General features: G+C 39.8%; 1 protein-coding gene across 1 annotated transcript; it reads right to left on the bottom strand.

The window, feature by feature from the left end:
• Positions 1-7,218, bottom strand: CCDC107 (coiled-coil domain containing 107). The gene is made up of 6 exons (XM_054056809.1): positions 7,018-7,218; positions 5,461-5,666; positions 4,158-4,224; positions 2,807-2,897; positions 1,577-1,686; positions 1-967 (listed from the first exon to the last, which is right to left on the bottom strand). The coding sequence occupies exons 1-6, from the start codon at positions 7,169-7,171 to the stop codon at positions 693-695; spliced, it is 903 nt and encodes a 300-aa protein (XP_053912784.1). The 5' UTR covers positions 7,172-7,218; the 3' UTR covers positions 1-692.
• Between the last annotated feature and the right edge of the window lie 8,180 nt (positions 7,219-15,398).

Consider the following 15,398-nt stretch of genomic DNA (forward strand, 5'->3'; position numbering starts at 1 on the left):
TATTAATGGGCATCAAACAATTCTTAGGCAGCTGCTGAGTTTAACCAGTGATAGGTAGGGAAGAAATTAAGTGTAATGCATTAATTACATTAATTAACATACAAAACTATACATCATTCCTGAGGAGACAGCAAATGCACAACATAGTTATTCTAGAATAGCATCTGTGGCTACATTTCTCTCTCCAAATAAAGAAAATTGACTATTAACACATCTCTGAGGCTTAACCCGTACTGCTTTTCATTCCCCCCTAAAGAAAAGTTTTATACAAAGAGCTCAATTCATCAGTGCGTGCTCTTTAATGAACTCAGGAAAGTGACAGTTCAAGTGGCACCATGCTTACTAGTTATAAAACATTTAAGAAACGTCTATACTTTACAGTCTTAATTACAAGATATTCTAATATTGTAAGTGAAACACCAGATATAACTACAGTGCATTATATACAGAGTACAGAAATATTTTTATAGGGAAAAAATAAATAGGAAAAAAGTTTGTAAACATCCTGAGTGGAATTCTACTGCCACTGAAGTCAGTACAGAATCATCATAGATAAATGCACCGGCAGTATTTCACCCCACTTTTTAAAGCATATAGCAGTGCACAAAATTTCATTCAAAACAGTTTAAAGTGCATACAACATTACAAAAAAAAATATTTATAAGCTTTTGAAATTTTTACATATGCAGATTTCATTCATATCTATTACGCCGCCTCAATCCAGTCTCTTCTGATTCAATGGCATCTTTGTTTATCATTTCTTGGTCTTCCACCACATCTGGCTCGAACTGATGTATTTCACATTCATCATAAAATTCATGCTCTTCTATTTTGTAACCATTATCAACATTCTCATGCAGATCTTCACTACTGTCATCTTCTCTGTCATCCATTTCTTTCTCTTGAGAATGTTCACTAAATGACTGAATGAGATCTTCAAGTTTCTCATTACAAATGTGGCTGACATCTTGCAATTAACAAAAAGAAAAAAATGAGTTTAAATTACTAGAAATGCTCCAAATTTCAGGGTCAGGTGAGAAGTAGAATATTTATTTTTTATTTTCTCTCTTTTATTAAGACTCGACTAATGAAAAAATCCCCAAATTTCTAGTGAACCATTCTTAACATTTAAAATTTCTCTTTGACTACTATGCACCCTTGGAAGTCTCTAGTTGAAATTAATATACAATTTGCCACTTATTATATTATGCAAGCACATAATATACCCACAAGTCTCAGAGGTTCCTATCTGGGAATCCTCAAGCTAAAGTTAGTCCCATACCAACAGACTGTTCAGGAACTCACATTCAAAAAGCCTGTTTTAAGAAAGCAGAATGTGGCTGTGTGGTCTATCCCAGTTCAACGTCTTTTAGCATCTATTCTTAAAAAAATTATTATGTTCTAAAAATTTGACATTAGATACCCTTCAAATAGGAAGAATGGTACTCCTCCAGAATAAAATTAATTCCACACACACTACCTAAGATGCAGAAGCTGAACATTACTATAGTAAAATCTGTTTATTCTTTTAAAATACAAACTACTTAGTTATCTGGCCTACTGGAAATAAAAGTACCTTTCATCTTGTTTTCTGATTTATCCAACCCACTTTCTTTCATGAGTCGTCTAATTGATTGAAGCTGTGTCATTATTTCATCCTTCTGCTCACAAGCTAAAGCATTAACACTGAAAAAAACAGAGGTCAACAGCTGAAAGATTACCTTGGAAATAAGTGCTTGATAATAATGCATAAGACTGCAATATTTCCCTCTGTGGATAAATACCGTAGTTAAGGTGGCAACACATTTAAGTCAAGCTTTTCTTTGTCTTTTGAGATGAGGGGGGCCCATCAGATGCACCTACTGAATAATCTAGCCATTGAATTCTAACACTGGAGCCCCGATGGCCAAGGTTGAGTAATGACTATTGAAAGAAACAATCATCCCAAGTAATTTTAGTTTAGTACAACACCTAATTCAGAACCTTACAGTTTAGAGTCTTTTCTCCTTTATTTCAGATTTTGTTTCCTCTCTCCCCTCCCTGTTACTACTAGAAATTCTTTAGCAAATTGGTCAGTAAATTTGCTACTTAATAGTTTCAGAACATATTACATTCACTAAAGAAATAATCATGAAATTCTGCATGCTCTACACCAGACTTCATGAAGGATGTCAGTTTACACAAAATGGACTGCACGGATATTTTTATTTCTAGTAGATGGGTAAAGCCCTAGCTTCTTAAGGAAACAACATCTCTAAAACTACAAGAAGGTTCTATTACTATTTACTATTACTTATTCGCTCATTACACCTCAACAGAGAAGTTGTATTTCCCCAAAACACACACCATCACTTAATGGGTTTATTTCAAAACACAAAAATAAACAGCTGTATCTTGATAAATAGTTTTGTCTTCTAATTATATCAAAAAGGAAGAAAGTCTTTCAGCTATCAGAAATCTAATTGCATCCAACAAGGGCTTCCAAATACTACCGAGCTTAAGTAATTTTTCAGTATCGGACTCCTCAGTCAACATTAAAGTTTAATTTGTTAAGCCATATAGTAACATGATCCTAAGTCTGAGCCTCTGCATTTATGATTGGTGAACAAAAGACAGGAGATGTCTGTGGAAAAGATCACAAATTGCAGAAAAGGCATTAACTGCAAAACGCTACAGAAACAAGAAGTAAAGAAGGTTCCCAAACATTCTTCCCTACCTATATGTAAGGAGCATTTTATGAACTCTGTCAACATTTTGGAGAATTTAAAGAAAACAATACTAACTGAGATGTTTTAGAAACACTCACCAGTTTGACAGTGGATCCAACTGAGTCAATAAAGAATTTAACATTTTCTCTGTCTGTGCTAGATGCTGCTCCAGTTCTAAAAGCTGATGCTCTGACGAAAAAAAAAAGAGGGAAGCAGAGGGAGGAGGAGAAAGGGGCAAGAGGGAGTACGGGAGAGAGAGAACATTGTAAGAAATGTACTTACAATACCAAAAGAATATCAATTTATATTTTTGGTTTGGCAGTTTTAAAAACAGGAAGGGTTTTTTTTCTCCATAAAATTCTAGACTATGGAAAGGGAGTGGTGGGGGTTGGAACAGAAACCTTACTGTGAGTGACCGGAAGTCTTTCTCAACCAATAACCTGTCTCCAATAGTGCCCAAACAGGGAACACCTTAGTAGAAACAGAGCGAGAATGTGGCTCTCTACTTCTCAGCCTCAAAAACCGTCCAGTTGCAAGACTTCCTGAGGTATACGTAGTGCATTTATACTTAATGTCGTATCATGAATTTGCCCACTCACGCCTTGCAAATATATTCAACACCTAATGCACTACAGCTGATAAGGGTAATTCCTCTAAAACACTACTAAACTTTGAAGAAAGAAGAACGCAACACACAAGAACGACGAGTAGACAATGCAGCAAATTATTACTGAACCCGATTACAAATCTGGTGTACAGGAACACCAAAAGAGGTTGCTAGTTGTGTAATGAACTAAAAATGTGGCTACATAAGGGGCAAAAAGGTATGAAAACAACTCAACTTTGACATGCCAGACTTTTTTTTTTGAAAGGAAAGCCCTCTTAATGCATGCAGAAGAGACTGAATCAGATAGTCAAGAGGGCTCTGTATCATGAATAAAAAGACGGTATTATTGATCCTGTCTCCCCTATAAACATTTCATGGTTTGATGGGTCTCTAATCTGGCCCAGAAATTCAATAGTCTCCATAATTTCTTATCCATGTTGTTCCACTGTCAATACAGTTCAATTCTAAAGCACATAATTATATCCTTCTTAAATACACTAGTAATCTAAAGAGTATTATATCCTATTTAAACATCCTATTCTACCAAAGATCAATCAGGTCTTTAGCGAGAAAAACATGAGACACTAAAAGGCAGAGAACCACACTATATTACTATAGCTGTTTTAAAGAATATTACCATCTGGAGTTTTCAAACAAACCTCTAATAAGTGTTTGAAATACATAGTAAAACAAAGTGGGGTTTTGTAGGTTCCTAAGTATCTGTAAGTAACTTTAAAAGACTGTTCTCATTTACCTAGATGGCATCAATGAAAATACGTAGCTTTGTTCCAACAGGAAATACACATTTTTGGTGAACACATGCATTCTGAATAGTATCTTACCTGTTTCCTTTGCCTTGTCTTCTGTACATTTTTCCTTTTGGGACAGATTTTCTTCATGTGACTTCATCTTTAGTAAATACAATCATGTTAAAAGACTTTATCACTATTTATATATTAAAAATAAAAATGCATTTAGAAATTCACTGAAATTAAACAGCAACCACAAACGTACTCAATTAATTAAACTTTTCTCCTGCTATGCCTTCTTCCTATCTTAAACTTCTAAGCAACGACAACATGCCTGAAAGAAGTTGTAAAAGAAAGCAGTTGCTATTTCAACTCCAGTTTTCAAAGATTAACAGAGGGAACCTTCTAGGTTACTGGATCCAGTCTCCTACCATTAAGTAGGAGGTAAAACTTCTTTCTTAAAGTAATAAAGGTGCTATGATAAAAATACTTACATTTCAATCCCACAGCGCAAGCGTAAAGAGTTGTAACACAGAAAATACTGGTTTTATGATATTTACATCTTATTTACAACCTAATTAAATTTGGTTTAGAAACAAAACTAATCAGCCTCTACATTCATCTTGCTAAGCTGTTGTATTTTTCTCACACAGGCGATGATATGAAACTCACTATGGAAATGAAGATACTGTTTCTGGGCCTGTTTGGGTTTAAGGCTTTTTCCCCTGAAGGCAAGCAACAATGCTCCAAGAGCACTCTCAGCACTGCAAATGCTGTAATATCTCTTACTATAAATCATACATATAAAGAGTAATATTTGGGGGGGGAAAAAACTAAAAAACCACAACTGCTCATGTGATCTCCTTTCTTAATTTACTAATGGTAGAAAAGGTATCACATTTCATGGATAAAAGTCTGTGTTGCAGCTGCATGACCAAATGAGAAGTCCAAATAAAAGGTCTAGACTACTTGCTATTCTATCTAATTGCTATCCTAAGACTTATTACTGTGCAGGTGTCATCCACCTCAACCATACTCAATCTCATTATCAAGAATGAAAAGGAAGTGAAATGCTGATGAGGCTCAAGTTACAGCCTCAGGTAACAGCACTGTTTAGGTTCTCAGATTCTCATTTGAGGTCCAGGGGAGGGGTAGGGAGGTGGTGTAAGATTCTCACTTCTTAAAGTGCTTAAAAAAAGATAACTGAGAAGCCTTCATAAGGATAATCAGATATGCTATAATTTTACCTTTGGAGCTCACATTCAAAGTCAAACCAAGCAATAAACGGCTTTTGGACAACCATATACCTGGCCTAAGACCTGGGGGAGAAAAACCCCAAAACACCAGTTACATTTCCTTCTAATTTCAATAATTTAATGCTTTCCTTACTGCTTACCTTCAGAAATTTGTATGCTGCAAACACTCCCACTCCAAGAGCATACAATGGCATGAGGGTGAATGCTAACTCTCTACCACTTCCTCTTGTTTTCTCACTTTTTATCTCCTTTTCCATTGCATTTCTCATCTGCTGAACACTCTGATAACTATTACTCTCAGAATTTCCTGGATTCAGATGATCTTGATGAAGTGCTGGAGGATTACCTTAAAAAATTAAATTTGGAGAAAGAAGACAAAGTTATAAAGGAAATTAAGCGTCCGATTAGTTTCACAACTGGAATTGTTTTCTTCTTGTGTGATCATCTTGGTTCATCACTATTGTAAGATGGTGTCAGCCCTGCATCCAAATAAGATTACAAATAAAAAAAAAAATTAAAATCACTCTTTCACGAATAGAACGCGAAGTTAAAACTAGGCAGCAAACACTCTGAAACTAATTTTCTGTGTTCTTTAAGAAACAAATTTTAAGTTTCTTCCTTCGGAGCAACACTGGCAAACCCACAGCAAACCACAGAAAGGTACAAAGTTCAACATCAGCTGAGAAGGAAAATGATAACAGCTCAAGCTTCACATTTTCTGTCTGCTAGGGAAAAGCACAGATGAATAACTTAGAGGTTTACAGCAACTGTCTTTTGCTTAGAATGCCTTAGAAAGCATCATCAATGAATCACAGAACTTCCTCAGGAAAGCAGGCTTTTCATTATTTTTGAAAAGGAAAGTGGACCTTTGGATCCTGAGCTAAATCCTCAAGGTGATATACACAGACAACTGCTCAACATACATTTATGCCACCCAAGCTGCAACAAGCTGTAACCTCTCTGGCCCATTCAGCGATACCTTTCCTAAACACACACCTAGGACTCTTTCCTTAAGGGTCTGAGATGTGTGTTTAGACCCATTCTGAGGGTGCTACCTGACAAATCTCACAAGATTCTGGTGCTAATGCTCTCTAACAGCCACACTTGGCCTCCTTACTGCAATTCTAAGCAGCACAGTGAACTTTTTCCTCTGACAGCTCACAGCTTCTCATCTGCCAGCGCAACTGACCATGCCTCTGCTCTTACCTGCATTTAGAAGTCATTTTCTTAAGACAACACAGATAAAAATCAAATCATTGAATCATTGAATGTGTTGGGTTGGAAGGGACCTTAAAGCTCATCCAGTTCCAACCCCCCTGCCATGGGCAGGGACACCTCCCACTAGATCAGGCTGCTCAAAGCCCCATCCATCCTGGTCTTGAACACCTCCAGGGACGCGGCATCCGCAGCTTCCCTGGGCAACCTGTGCCAGTGCCTCACCAAACTCACTGTGATTAATTTCTTCCTAATGTCTAATCTAAATCTTCTCCCCTCCAATTTAAAGACATTTCCCTCATCCTATCCCCACAAGCCTTTGTAAACAGTCCCTCTCCAGCTTTCCTGTAGGCCCCTTTCAGGTACTGGAAGGTCGCTATAAGGTCTCCTCTGAGCCTTCTCCAGGCTAAACAACCCCAACTCTCTCAGCCCGTCCTCACAGCACAGCCTCGCTCCGCGCCCGCCCCGCGGCTCCCACACACCTCTGCGCTGCTGCCGAGGCCCGAAACGGCCGGGTCCTGCCTGCCCGCCCCGCGTAGGGCGCCCGCCGCCCCCGAGCAGCCTGGGCACCGCCACGAACACGCAGAGCACCAGCACCACCGACACCGCCAGCTGCTGCGCCGCCGAAAGCGCCATTGCCGCCGCGCTCACACCGACCACCCCCGCGGCTCCGCGCCCCACAGCGCCCCCCCTGCGGCTCCGAGCGGCACAGCTCCCCCCCACGGCTCCAAGTAGCACCGCGCCCCCTGCGGCTCCGAGCAGCACGGCGCCCCCCCGCGGCTCCGAGCAGCACTGCGCCCCCCCCTCCGTGGCTCCGAGTAGTACAGCGCCCCCTGCGGCTCCGAGCAGCACAGCGCCCCCCGCGAGCTCCAAGCGGCACTGCGGCCCCTTGGATGGAGAGGATTCTGGGAGACGCCAGGGTGGGCAGAAGCCTCTCCCAGAAGGCACCAGCAGCTGGGGATGTGAGTCCATGGGTGGCCGTGCTGGCCCTGTGGCCCATGCCAAGTGCTGCAGCCGGGCAACTGCCCACCTTACAGAGCATCATGGATGATGCCTTAGTGGAGAACGGCAGGTGTACCCACAGTGACCTCTGCATACTGAAGTCCAGCCAGCGCCATGCAGGACATGGCAGAGACAGCCCTGTACAGATTTGCGTCCATGTATCATGATGTTTGTTTAGAGCAATGTGTGACTTTGCATGCTTGAGTTGCATAAATCATAGGATGGTTTGGGTTGGAAGGGAGATTAAAGCCCATCCAGTTCCAACCCCCTGCCATGGGCAGGGACACCTCCCCCTTGACCAGGCTGCTCAAAGCCCCATCCAACCTGGCCTTGAACACCTCCAGGGATGAGGCATCCACAGCTTCTCTGGGACAACCTGTGCCAGTGTCTCACCATCCTCATTGTGAAGAATTTCTCCCTAATGTCTAATCCAAATCTTCTCCCCTCCAATTTAAAGCTATTTCCCCTCGTACTGTCACTCCATGTCTTCATAAAAAGTCACTCCCCAGCTTTCTTGTAGCCCTTTCAGGTACTGGAAGGTCACTATAAGGTCTCCTTGGAGTCTTCTCTTCTTCAGGCTGAACAACCTCAGCTCTCTCAGCCTGTCCTCATAGCAGAGGTGTTCCAGCCCTCTGATCATTTTGTAGCCCTCTTCTGGACCCATTCCAACAGTTCCTGTACCCTTACTGTGTGACTAGAAAGCCAGAATCGGCCAGCTGGAGGATATCAGCCTCGAAGAGAAGACATGTTTCACAGCATCACCTTAACGAGACATGCTCAACAGGCCAGTTCAACAGAAAGGTACTTAGAAATGATTCCTGAATACCACCAGAGAGACCCTACTAGTAGGAATGCCAAGCGTAATGAGTATGCCTTTATTAAAAGTAGTTCCAACAAATAGTGTGGATATGTAAAGCCTTTCCAAGAAATAAGATACATATGCATGTAATGAGAAAATTAAAAGCTTCAGTACTGGCATCTGGCTGTGCATGTCTTAGGAGGAGCTGATCTCCCATCTACCCAGCACTGAATAAAAGAATGCCTGATCTCTAAAACTCCAGAAAGAGTCTTAGAGAGCTTTATTTTGACCGACATTTACAGCAACAGTAGGGACAGGCCTGGGGATGCATGGGCAGCTCCAGAGCTCTGTTGGGGCATATGGGACAGTGGTTCCAGGGGTCTCGTGGTAGTCCCCGGATGCGGTGACTAGGGTGGCATCACTGGTTTGTGTTCAAGTATCCTCATGTTTCTATGACAGGAAATGTTGTAAGAAGCTCAGTTGGCTCAGTAGAGTTTGGTTAGTCATATGCAGAAGGTGTGGGAGGAATCTCCCAAGAAGAATCGGATGCCCAAACTGTGATAGTAAGCCATCTTCTCTTAAGTATGGCTGATAACACTCATCAGTATGAAATGTGCTGTGCTAAAGCTTTCAGACTTCTGTTTATCAGCAGTAATCAGCCAGGCTACTTCTAGCACACAGTAGAAGCCTCTTGTGCAGACCTGAGTTATGAATGTTAAAATTAATTAAAGGAGTGTTGGACAGTAGTCACTAATTTCCCTTTTGTTCCATGGAATCTGGATCATAAAGTCAGTGACTCTTACTGAAATTACTCAGCATAAGCATATGGAAACTTGCAGCATAGGTCACTTCACCTTGAGGGGTTAATATTTAGAAGTTGATCTTAAAATATGTGCTTATTAGCAATTTTTTAAAATGTATCAAAAGATCAGATATAAAATAAAAATAATCAAAAATAATAAAAATAAAATAAACATAATATGTAGGATCTCCAAAAATAATTGAAATGTTCTAGATATTAGAATTGGTTATTGCTAAGTGTAGGTTTTATTTTAAAACCATTTTTTTAGGTTGTTTGGGAATATTCATATAAAGTAGCCCGTGCTGTTATTCTGTGTAAGGATGGTGCAGGAATATGAAATGCAGCCAATTTTATTTGCAAGCATTCACCAGGGTGAATTTAATTTAACCAGGCTGGTTTCAGTGTTAAAAGAAATGATAGCAATTGTAACGATACTTAGCTGAAAATAAATTAAATTCTTTATTTATTGGTAGTCTTGTAAATGCAATCAGAGAAAAAGATGGTTGTCTAATTCAGTTATCAAGAGAGATGTAAGCATTAAAATGTGTATGTGCTTAGGTGTTTCATCTATTAATTTTACTGGTAAATCTCATACTGCGCCAGTCTTATCCCAAACTTAGCTTATGCTCTACCTCATTGATTTATTTTTCATATGGAACAGAAGAAATAAGAAAGTTTCTGCAGGCAACTGCTGTCAGAACTGGCATTACCTCTTGCAGTTTTATATATTTTTTAATGGCACTTTAGTTTATTACACTGTATTTCTTCTCTTTTTTTCCTCAGAAGTATAGAATAATAATAATTCCCTTAGAATAATAACACAGTTGCTAGATCAGTTGCTTTTCCTTTCTGTGCAACTGAATAAAATAAAATTACATTATCATTTCTTGCCTATTTAATAGCTATGATTATACCAAATGTTATTTAAACATTAGAAAGCAGTAAAGGATCAATACAAGAAAAAGCCAACAGCAACATGTGATTTTACATCTAAATTCATATTCTGAAAAAAACATAGGCCCCAGCTGGTGCTGTTCCTAGAGCAGGAAGATTTTGAAAACACAGAGGCAGATAGTTTTGAAATAATATATTTTGTCTCGTAATAACGCAGTCCATAATCAAGCACATACATATGCAATCTGTTTGTCATTTTTAAAACACACACAGCTTGTTGGCTTGTGTAGCAACTCTTTTTTTTTTAGCAAACCGGGGCCACTATTAGGGAGTTCAATTAACCTGAACTAAAAAATCTATTGAGCCCTACTCATCTCTCTTGCTGTACCACAAAACTGGACTTGTACTTCAATTGTTATTTTGAAAATTGCTGGAATGTGGAATTTTGTTATTTTTTTCTTTTTAAAATCTGAACTAAAATGTTTCTACTTGCCAATGCAGAATAATGACTAATTGACATCAACAGTGTCCCTTATAAAAGTCAAGTATAGCCTTGTCCCTTGAGACTTTTCTAATCTTTATCAATATACCGTTTTGGTTTGCTGTGCTGTTCTCCCCAGCTTCTCTCTGGTAGCTAAGCTGAATAGCTCTCTGAGGTGAGCCCTAATGCCATTGTTCTTCTCTCCACTGCCTCCTACCAAGAATGCTGATCTCTATGTCACAGCAGAAACCAGTGGAGTTAGAGCAGGCAGACCATCTTCTAGCAGCCTTTTCCCTTCCTGTCATGTAAGCCTTTTATTTTCTGTGCCCTAAACAAGAGAGGCAAGTGAAATTAAAGCCCAAATTACAGTCTCCCATATATTTTATTTCATTTAAGGAGCATAATCTTCAGAAGCCACCTAAAGTTCCTTGTGAGAGTGACTTTTTTCCTCCTAATTTGTTTGTGTGTGCTTTTTTTCCTCCATTCCTTACACCTTTTCAATGAAGCAGCACTCTACAATCTAGGTGTTAAGCAACTTGTAGATAGATAGATAGATTTACTTCTTTGTAGTGAGAAGATAAGATTTCATAGAGAAAAAGGCAAGTCCTTTCATCTCTCTGGATCTGCGGTTGAGTTCTATCAGTCTTCTCAAAGAATCAGTGGATTATAAACTGTATGAAGTAATAGTGTAATTATCACTTAGAGTGGAAGCCTTTGATACCAAAAGAGACTTGCTGAATTGCAGCTCAGGCAACATCCTTAGCTTCTTTGTATTGCATTCCTGCAACTAAAACATGCACAGTCACCAAGTGGATCTGTTTCACACCCTTGTGAGGCATTATGCTCTTGCCAGAGCTTCCAGAAGCAGTGTTTTGTCCTTTGGTCTATTTTATTCTGGATTCTGAGACACTTTTTAAGATAATCATGTGGACTACTGTTTGGAATCACCCATGCTGTGAATGTGTACATGGACCATCACCCCAAAAATGAATTACTTAACCTGTAACTTTTTGGTTTTGAGATATATATATATATACATATATATATATATATATATATGTATATATATATATCAACAACTCTCCTGTTCTTCTCTGACAAGTTCAAAACTCATGTTCTGTTCTTGGGATCAGAAGATCCCCATTCAATTTTATTGCTGCCTGGACTGCATGTCAGGGCGTGTGGTTGCAATGTCCCACTGTAGATGCTGCTGGGGTAAAACTCAGGCCAACAACGTACCTGTGGGCAGTGCATATAAAAGGCATTTCAAAGGAGAGTAGTAGCAAGTTGCAAGTAGTCTTTTGTGACATTCTTCTCCCTCCACCTTATATAACAACTTTATACCAATCCTTACACCTGTATGTCTGGTGGGTAGCTCTTGTTGATAAATAGAGGTGATATAGGGTGCTTTACAGGCCTAGAATCCTGGAGGAATACAGTTCATTCCTTAAATGAGATAATTGGTATAATTCTCTTCTTGTCAAGAAGATGAATGAGAGTTATGAATTGCTAAGTTTGCACCATGTTTCGATGGAGTGAAACATCAAGAGACAGTAGGTTGTCTCCCTTCAGAAAAGTCTAGACCTTCTCTTGACAGCTGCTGCCTGGTGGGAAGTCAAAAGCTAAAAGTTTCCTGTGGCTAAAGATAGGACCTATGTGTTTAAGTCTCGTTTATTATATAGGGAGTAAGGCTTGTGGTTTCTGTTTAACAGTTAGTATATTAGCTCAATATATATCTTAGTATAGCTTTAAAAACATTCAGCAACTCTGTTGGTCTTAATTTTTAGGAGCAGACACTTCTGAAACACAGATACAAGGAATACCAGGTTATACTCAATCTCAGGACTAGAACCCACTTAGGAAACAATCTGTCTCCCATTCTCATCCATAAAATTGTATTTTTGGTAGTATTTACTAGCTCATGTGTCTATTTGGAATATTAAACAGTATTTATTATGTTGAGAAAGACAAAGGAGAGAGAGTTCAAACTGAAAAGCATGGGGCATATAACATTTCCTTCTCCCCCACCCATGTCATTGTTATAAACAGTAGAGGGCATCTGGACTAACACCTATTCTCAAGCAGGGCCACTTAGGCCTGGTTGCTCAGGACCATGTCTAGACAGCTTCTGAATATCTCCAAGGATGGACACCGCAACCTCCCTTGCAACCCACACCAGCATTGGTCACCCTCACAGTAAAAAAGCATTTCCTGATGTTCAGAGGGAATTTCCCATGTTCCATTTTGTGCCAGTTGCCTGTTGCACCACAGAAAAGAACCTGTCCCTTGTCTTCTCTACACCCTTCCTTCAGATATTTCTATTGTTCAAGACCCTGCTGCCTCCCACAGCATTATCACTGCCTGTCTATCTTCCCTTCACAATCTTTAGCAGAGCTACCACGAAAAGGAGGAGCTAGCCTGTGGAAAGTGCTTCACGCTTCCCTTATCCTTTAGTTAAGGGAGTGCAACAGGCTGTCCTTGAGGGCAAAGCAGATGTGATAAAGGGCCATCTCAACAGGCAAAAAGTGGGCACCACAGGGGAAAGAACACCTACCGACCTCTTGCATTTCGGTCCCTATGATATCCCAGTGCTTTGTTGAGAGAACACAGCAAGCAGTGCAGTGTGATTTTGCTCAGTTAAATTAAGAGTCAGAGATTGTAGAGATCAAGTACCACTGCCATCCGTTCATTTAACCAGTTTTCTATCCTGAAGTGAGGTTGTGCAATACAAGCAGCAATGCATGTCAGAATATTAGTTTACTCACAGGTCTGGAAGACCAAGTGAACTTGCAGCTGCCTAATCCTGTGGATAGAACAAGAAAACCCAGCATTTAGTCGTCTGACTGAAATGTACGTTAAGGAAGACCTAAGAATATGAGGTCTTGTTTCTCCAGTCATTTTAAACTGAAAGCATGTGAGAAGTGAGAAACAGGTATGTAAATATGGGTATTTTTTCAAAATCATTAGGCTGCACAGCTTCCTGTCTATACCCAGCTAATTATGCTGAATTTCACTTGAGATCTATGCAGGGACAGTCGATGCTTGTATTGTCCAGACAAATATAATGTGGTATCAAATCCCAAAGCTTAATTTTTAATCTGTTTTACAAGATCCACTGATTAATGCTGGCAGAGGATTACAACACTCTTTTTGTAAAAACACCTTTTGTAGATGCTTCAGGGTGGGCTGGACTTGTGCTTTAATTATAGACAGAATCACTAGATGGAGCCAGAGTCATCTCTGCAGGAAAGGATTTTATAATCTGGACTATCCTGGATATGTCAAAATTTTCTGCTTCATAAAGATCTCGTTTCAGTTTCCAAGCACAAGTTAGGCTGCAGTTGTGACTATTGCCTTGGACTGGAATTGTGTCAGAGTGGGTGCTTCACCTCCAACTTCCCTTTACTTGCCAAGGGAGGGGAGAGACTGAGATGATTCGTAGTGCCTTGTGCATCCTTTTATCAGGGATGCGAGAGGACAAAATGTGTCTTGCACTGAGCTTGTTATGTCCGTGGAGAAAGAAGAAGTGGACAATCTTCTCCCATCAACTACTTCAGCTTGGTCTTTTTTGAACAAATAATTGATTAGAAAAGAAAAAAATAAATGGTGCCTCCCTTTTTGTTTCTCCCCCTAAAGATCCAAAACACCAGAAGGCCCCTCACACACACACTTTTCTTGCTTGCTACAGCTGCCCCTACGTTCATGAAATTGGTCAACAAATATGGCAGGGCTAAAAGGAAGGTGTAGAGAGTTAGTAAGGCATGGATATCCATAAATACATATGCACAGAGAAATATTTAATTATATACCTCCTGTTCATAGCCTAGGTAGGTATAGCTGTGATGGTGCTGGAAGACTCCTTCAGTCTACCTGAATTAGGTGTACAGATTATTACAAGACTCTCTGAAGCTAATCAAGTGTATTATTTAAGAGGGAAAAGCCATATAAAAACAGAAAAAGCAAGACCAGAAAGAAAATTTCTACAAGCATTCAGCAGGATAAGGCCTGACCTGCAAAACTGAGCAAAGAATCAGACCCATGAGCATTGTTTACAACATATTTTTTCTGTAAACATACTTATATCTGAGTTACAAGACCTTAGCTTTTAAAATGTGTTTTTCCTTTCACTCTTGCATGTTCATACAATTTGGTTTAGGTTTGAAAAAAAATTCAACCAGTTTATAGGACAGTTGATGAGACAATACAAATCCCAACACGGCCCATCCTACTGCCCCAAAAGTGATCAGACTTGGAAAGTTACACCAGGAGTACCAAACCTATAGCTGATCTCTGGGAGCACAGGAAGGTCTTTCAGAGATTTCAGGTTACCGGGTGATGGCAAATGGCTAAGGAAGGAGAGAAGCAAAACATGCTCAAGCTTGGGATTTCCAAACCATATTTTTTTTATATACCAAACAAGGTCAGAAGATCAGTTCCACAGCAAGCTGCTGCTCAGAAAACCTTTTAAGCTTCTCCTGCAGAGGTGCAGTTTTCCTAATTCTCTTTATTCTTTGAGTATTTCTGAAATGGAAGCAAGATCCTGCAAAATAATTGTAACTGAGCTAGTATGACTAAGCTATGCTCTAGGAAAATCAGCTGAAGAGCAGATTTGTATTTTGTTAAAGCTACGATTTTTATGGTTGATGCAGAGTATATTTTCTCTTCTCCAGCATGTCTTCAGGTAAGACCCACAATCACAGTGTTGTTCGGCTGTGAGAATGGAGCACACTCAAAAAAAAAAGCAGAAATATACCAGGAGTGTTGCTCCTTACTAATATGCATGGCAGATGCCTGTTGCACTGTCTACCCCCTGACGGCTATGATGTCAGATAGAGCTGCACCTTATGAAACAACACTTCCTGTTACTTCAACACTTTCAAGTGCT

Source organism: Cuculus canorus, chromosome 1, assembly GCF_017976375.1.
Source record: "Cuculus canorus isolate bCucCan1 chromosome 1, bCucCan1.pri, whole genome shotgun sequence".
Classification (NCBI taxonomy): domain Eukaryota; kingdom Metazoa; phylum Chordata; class Aves; order Cuculiformes; family Cuculidae; genus Cuculus; species Cuculus canorus.

What these genes read in the sequence shown, in the direction of transcription:
- CCDC107 (XM_054056809.1), bottom strand. Translation starts at nt 7,171, where the DNA reads ATGGCGCTTTCGGCGGCGCAGCAGCTGGCGGTGTCGGTGGTGCTGGTG. An exon ending in GCCTCGGCAGCAGCGCAGAG is followed by an intron (nt 5,667 to 7,017) that starts GTGTGTGGGAGC and finishes TAATTTTTTAAG; the next exon opens with GTAATCCTCCAGCACTTCAT. An exon ending in AGACAAGGCAAAGGAAACAG is followed by an intron (nt 2,898 to 4,157) that starts GTAAGATACTAT and finishes TTTTTTCGTCAG; the next exon opens with AGCATCAGCTTTTAGAACTG.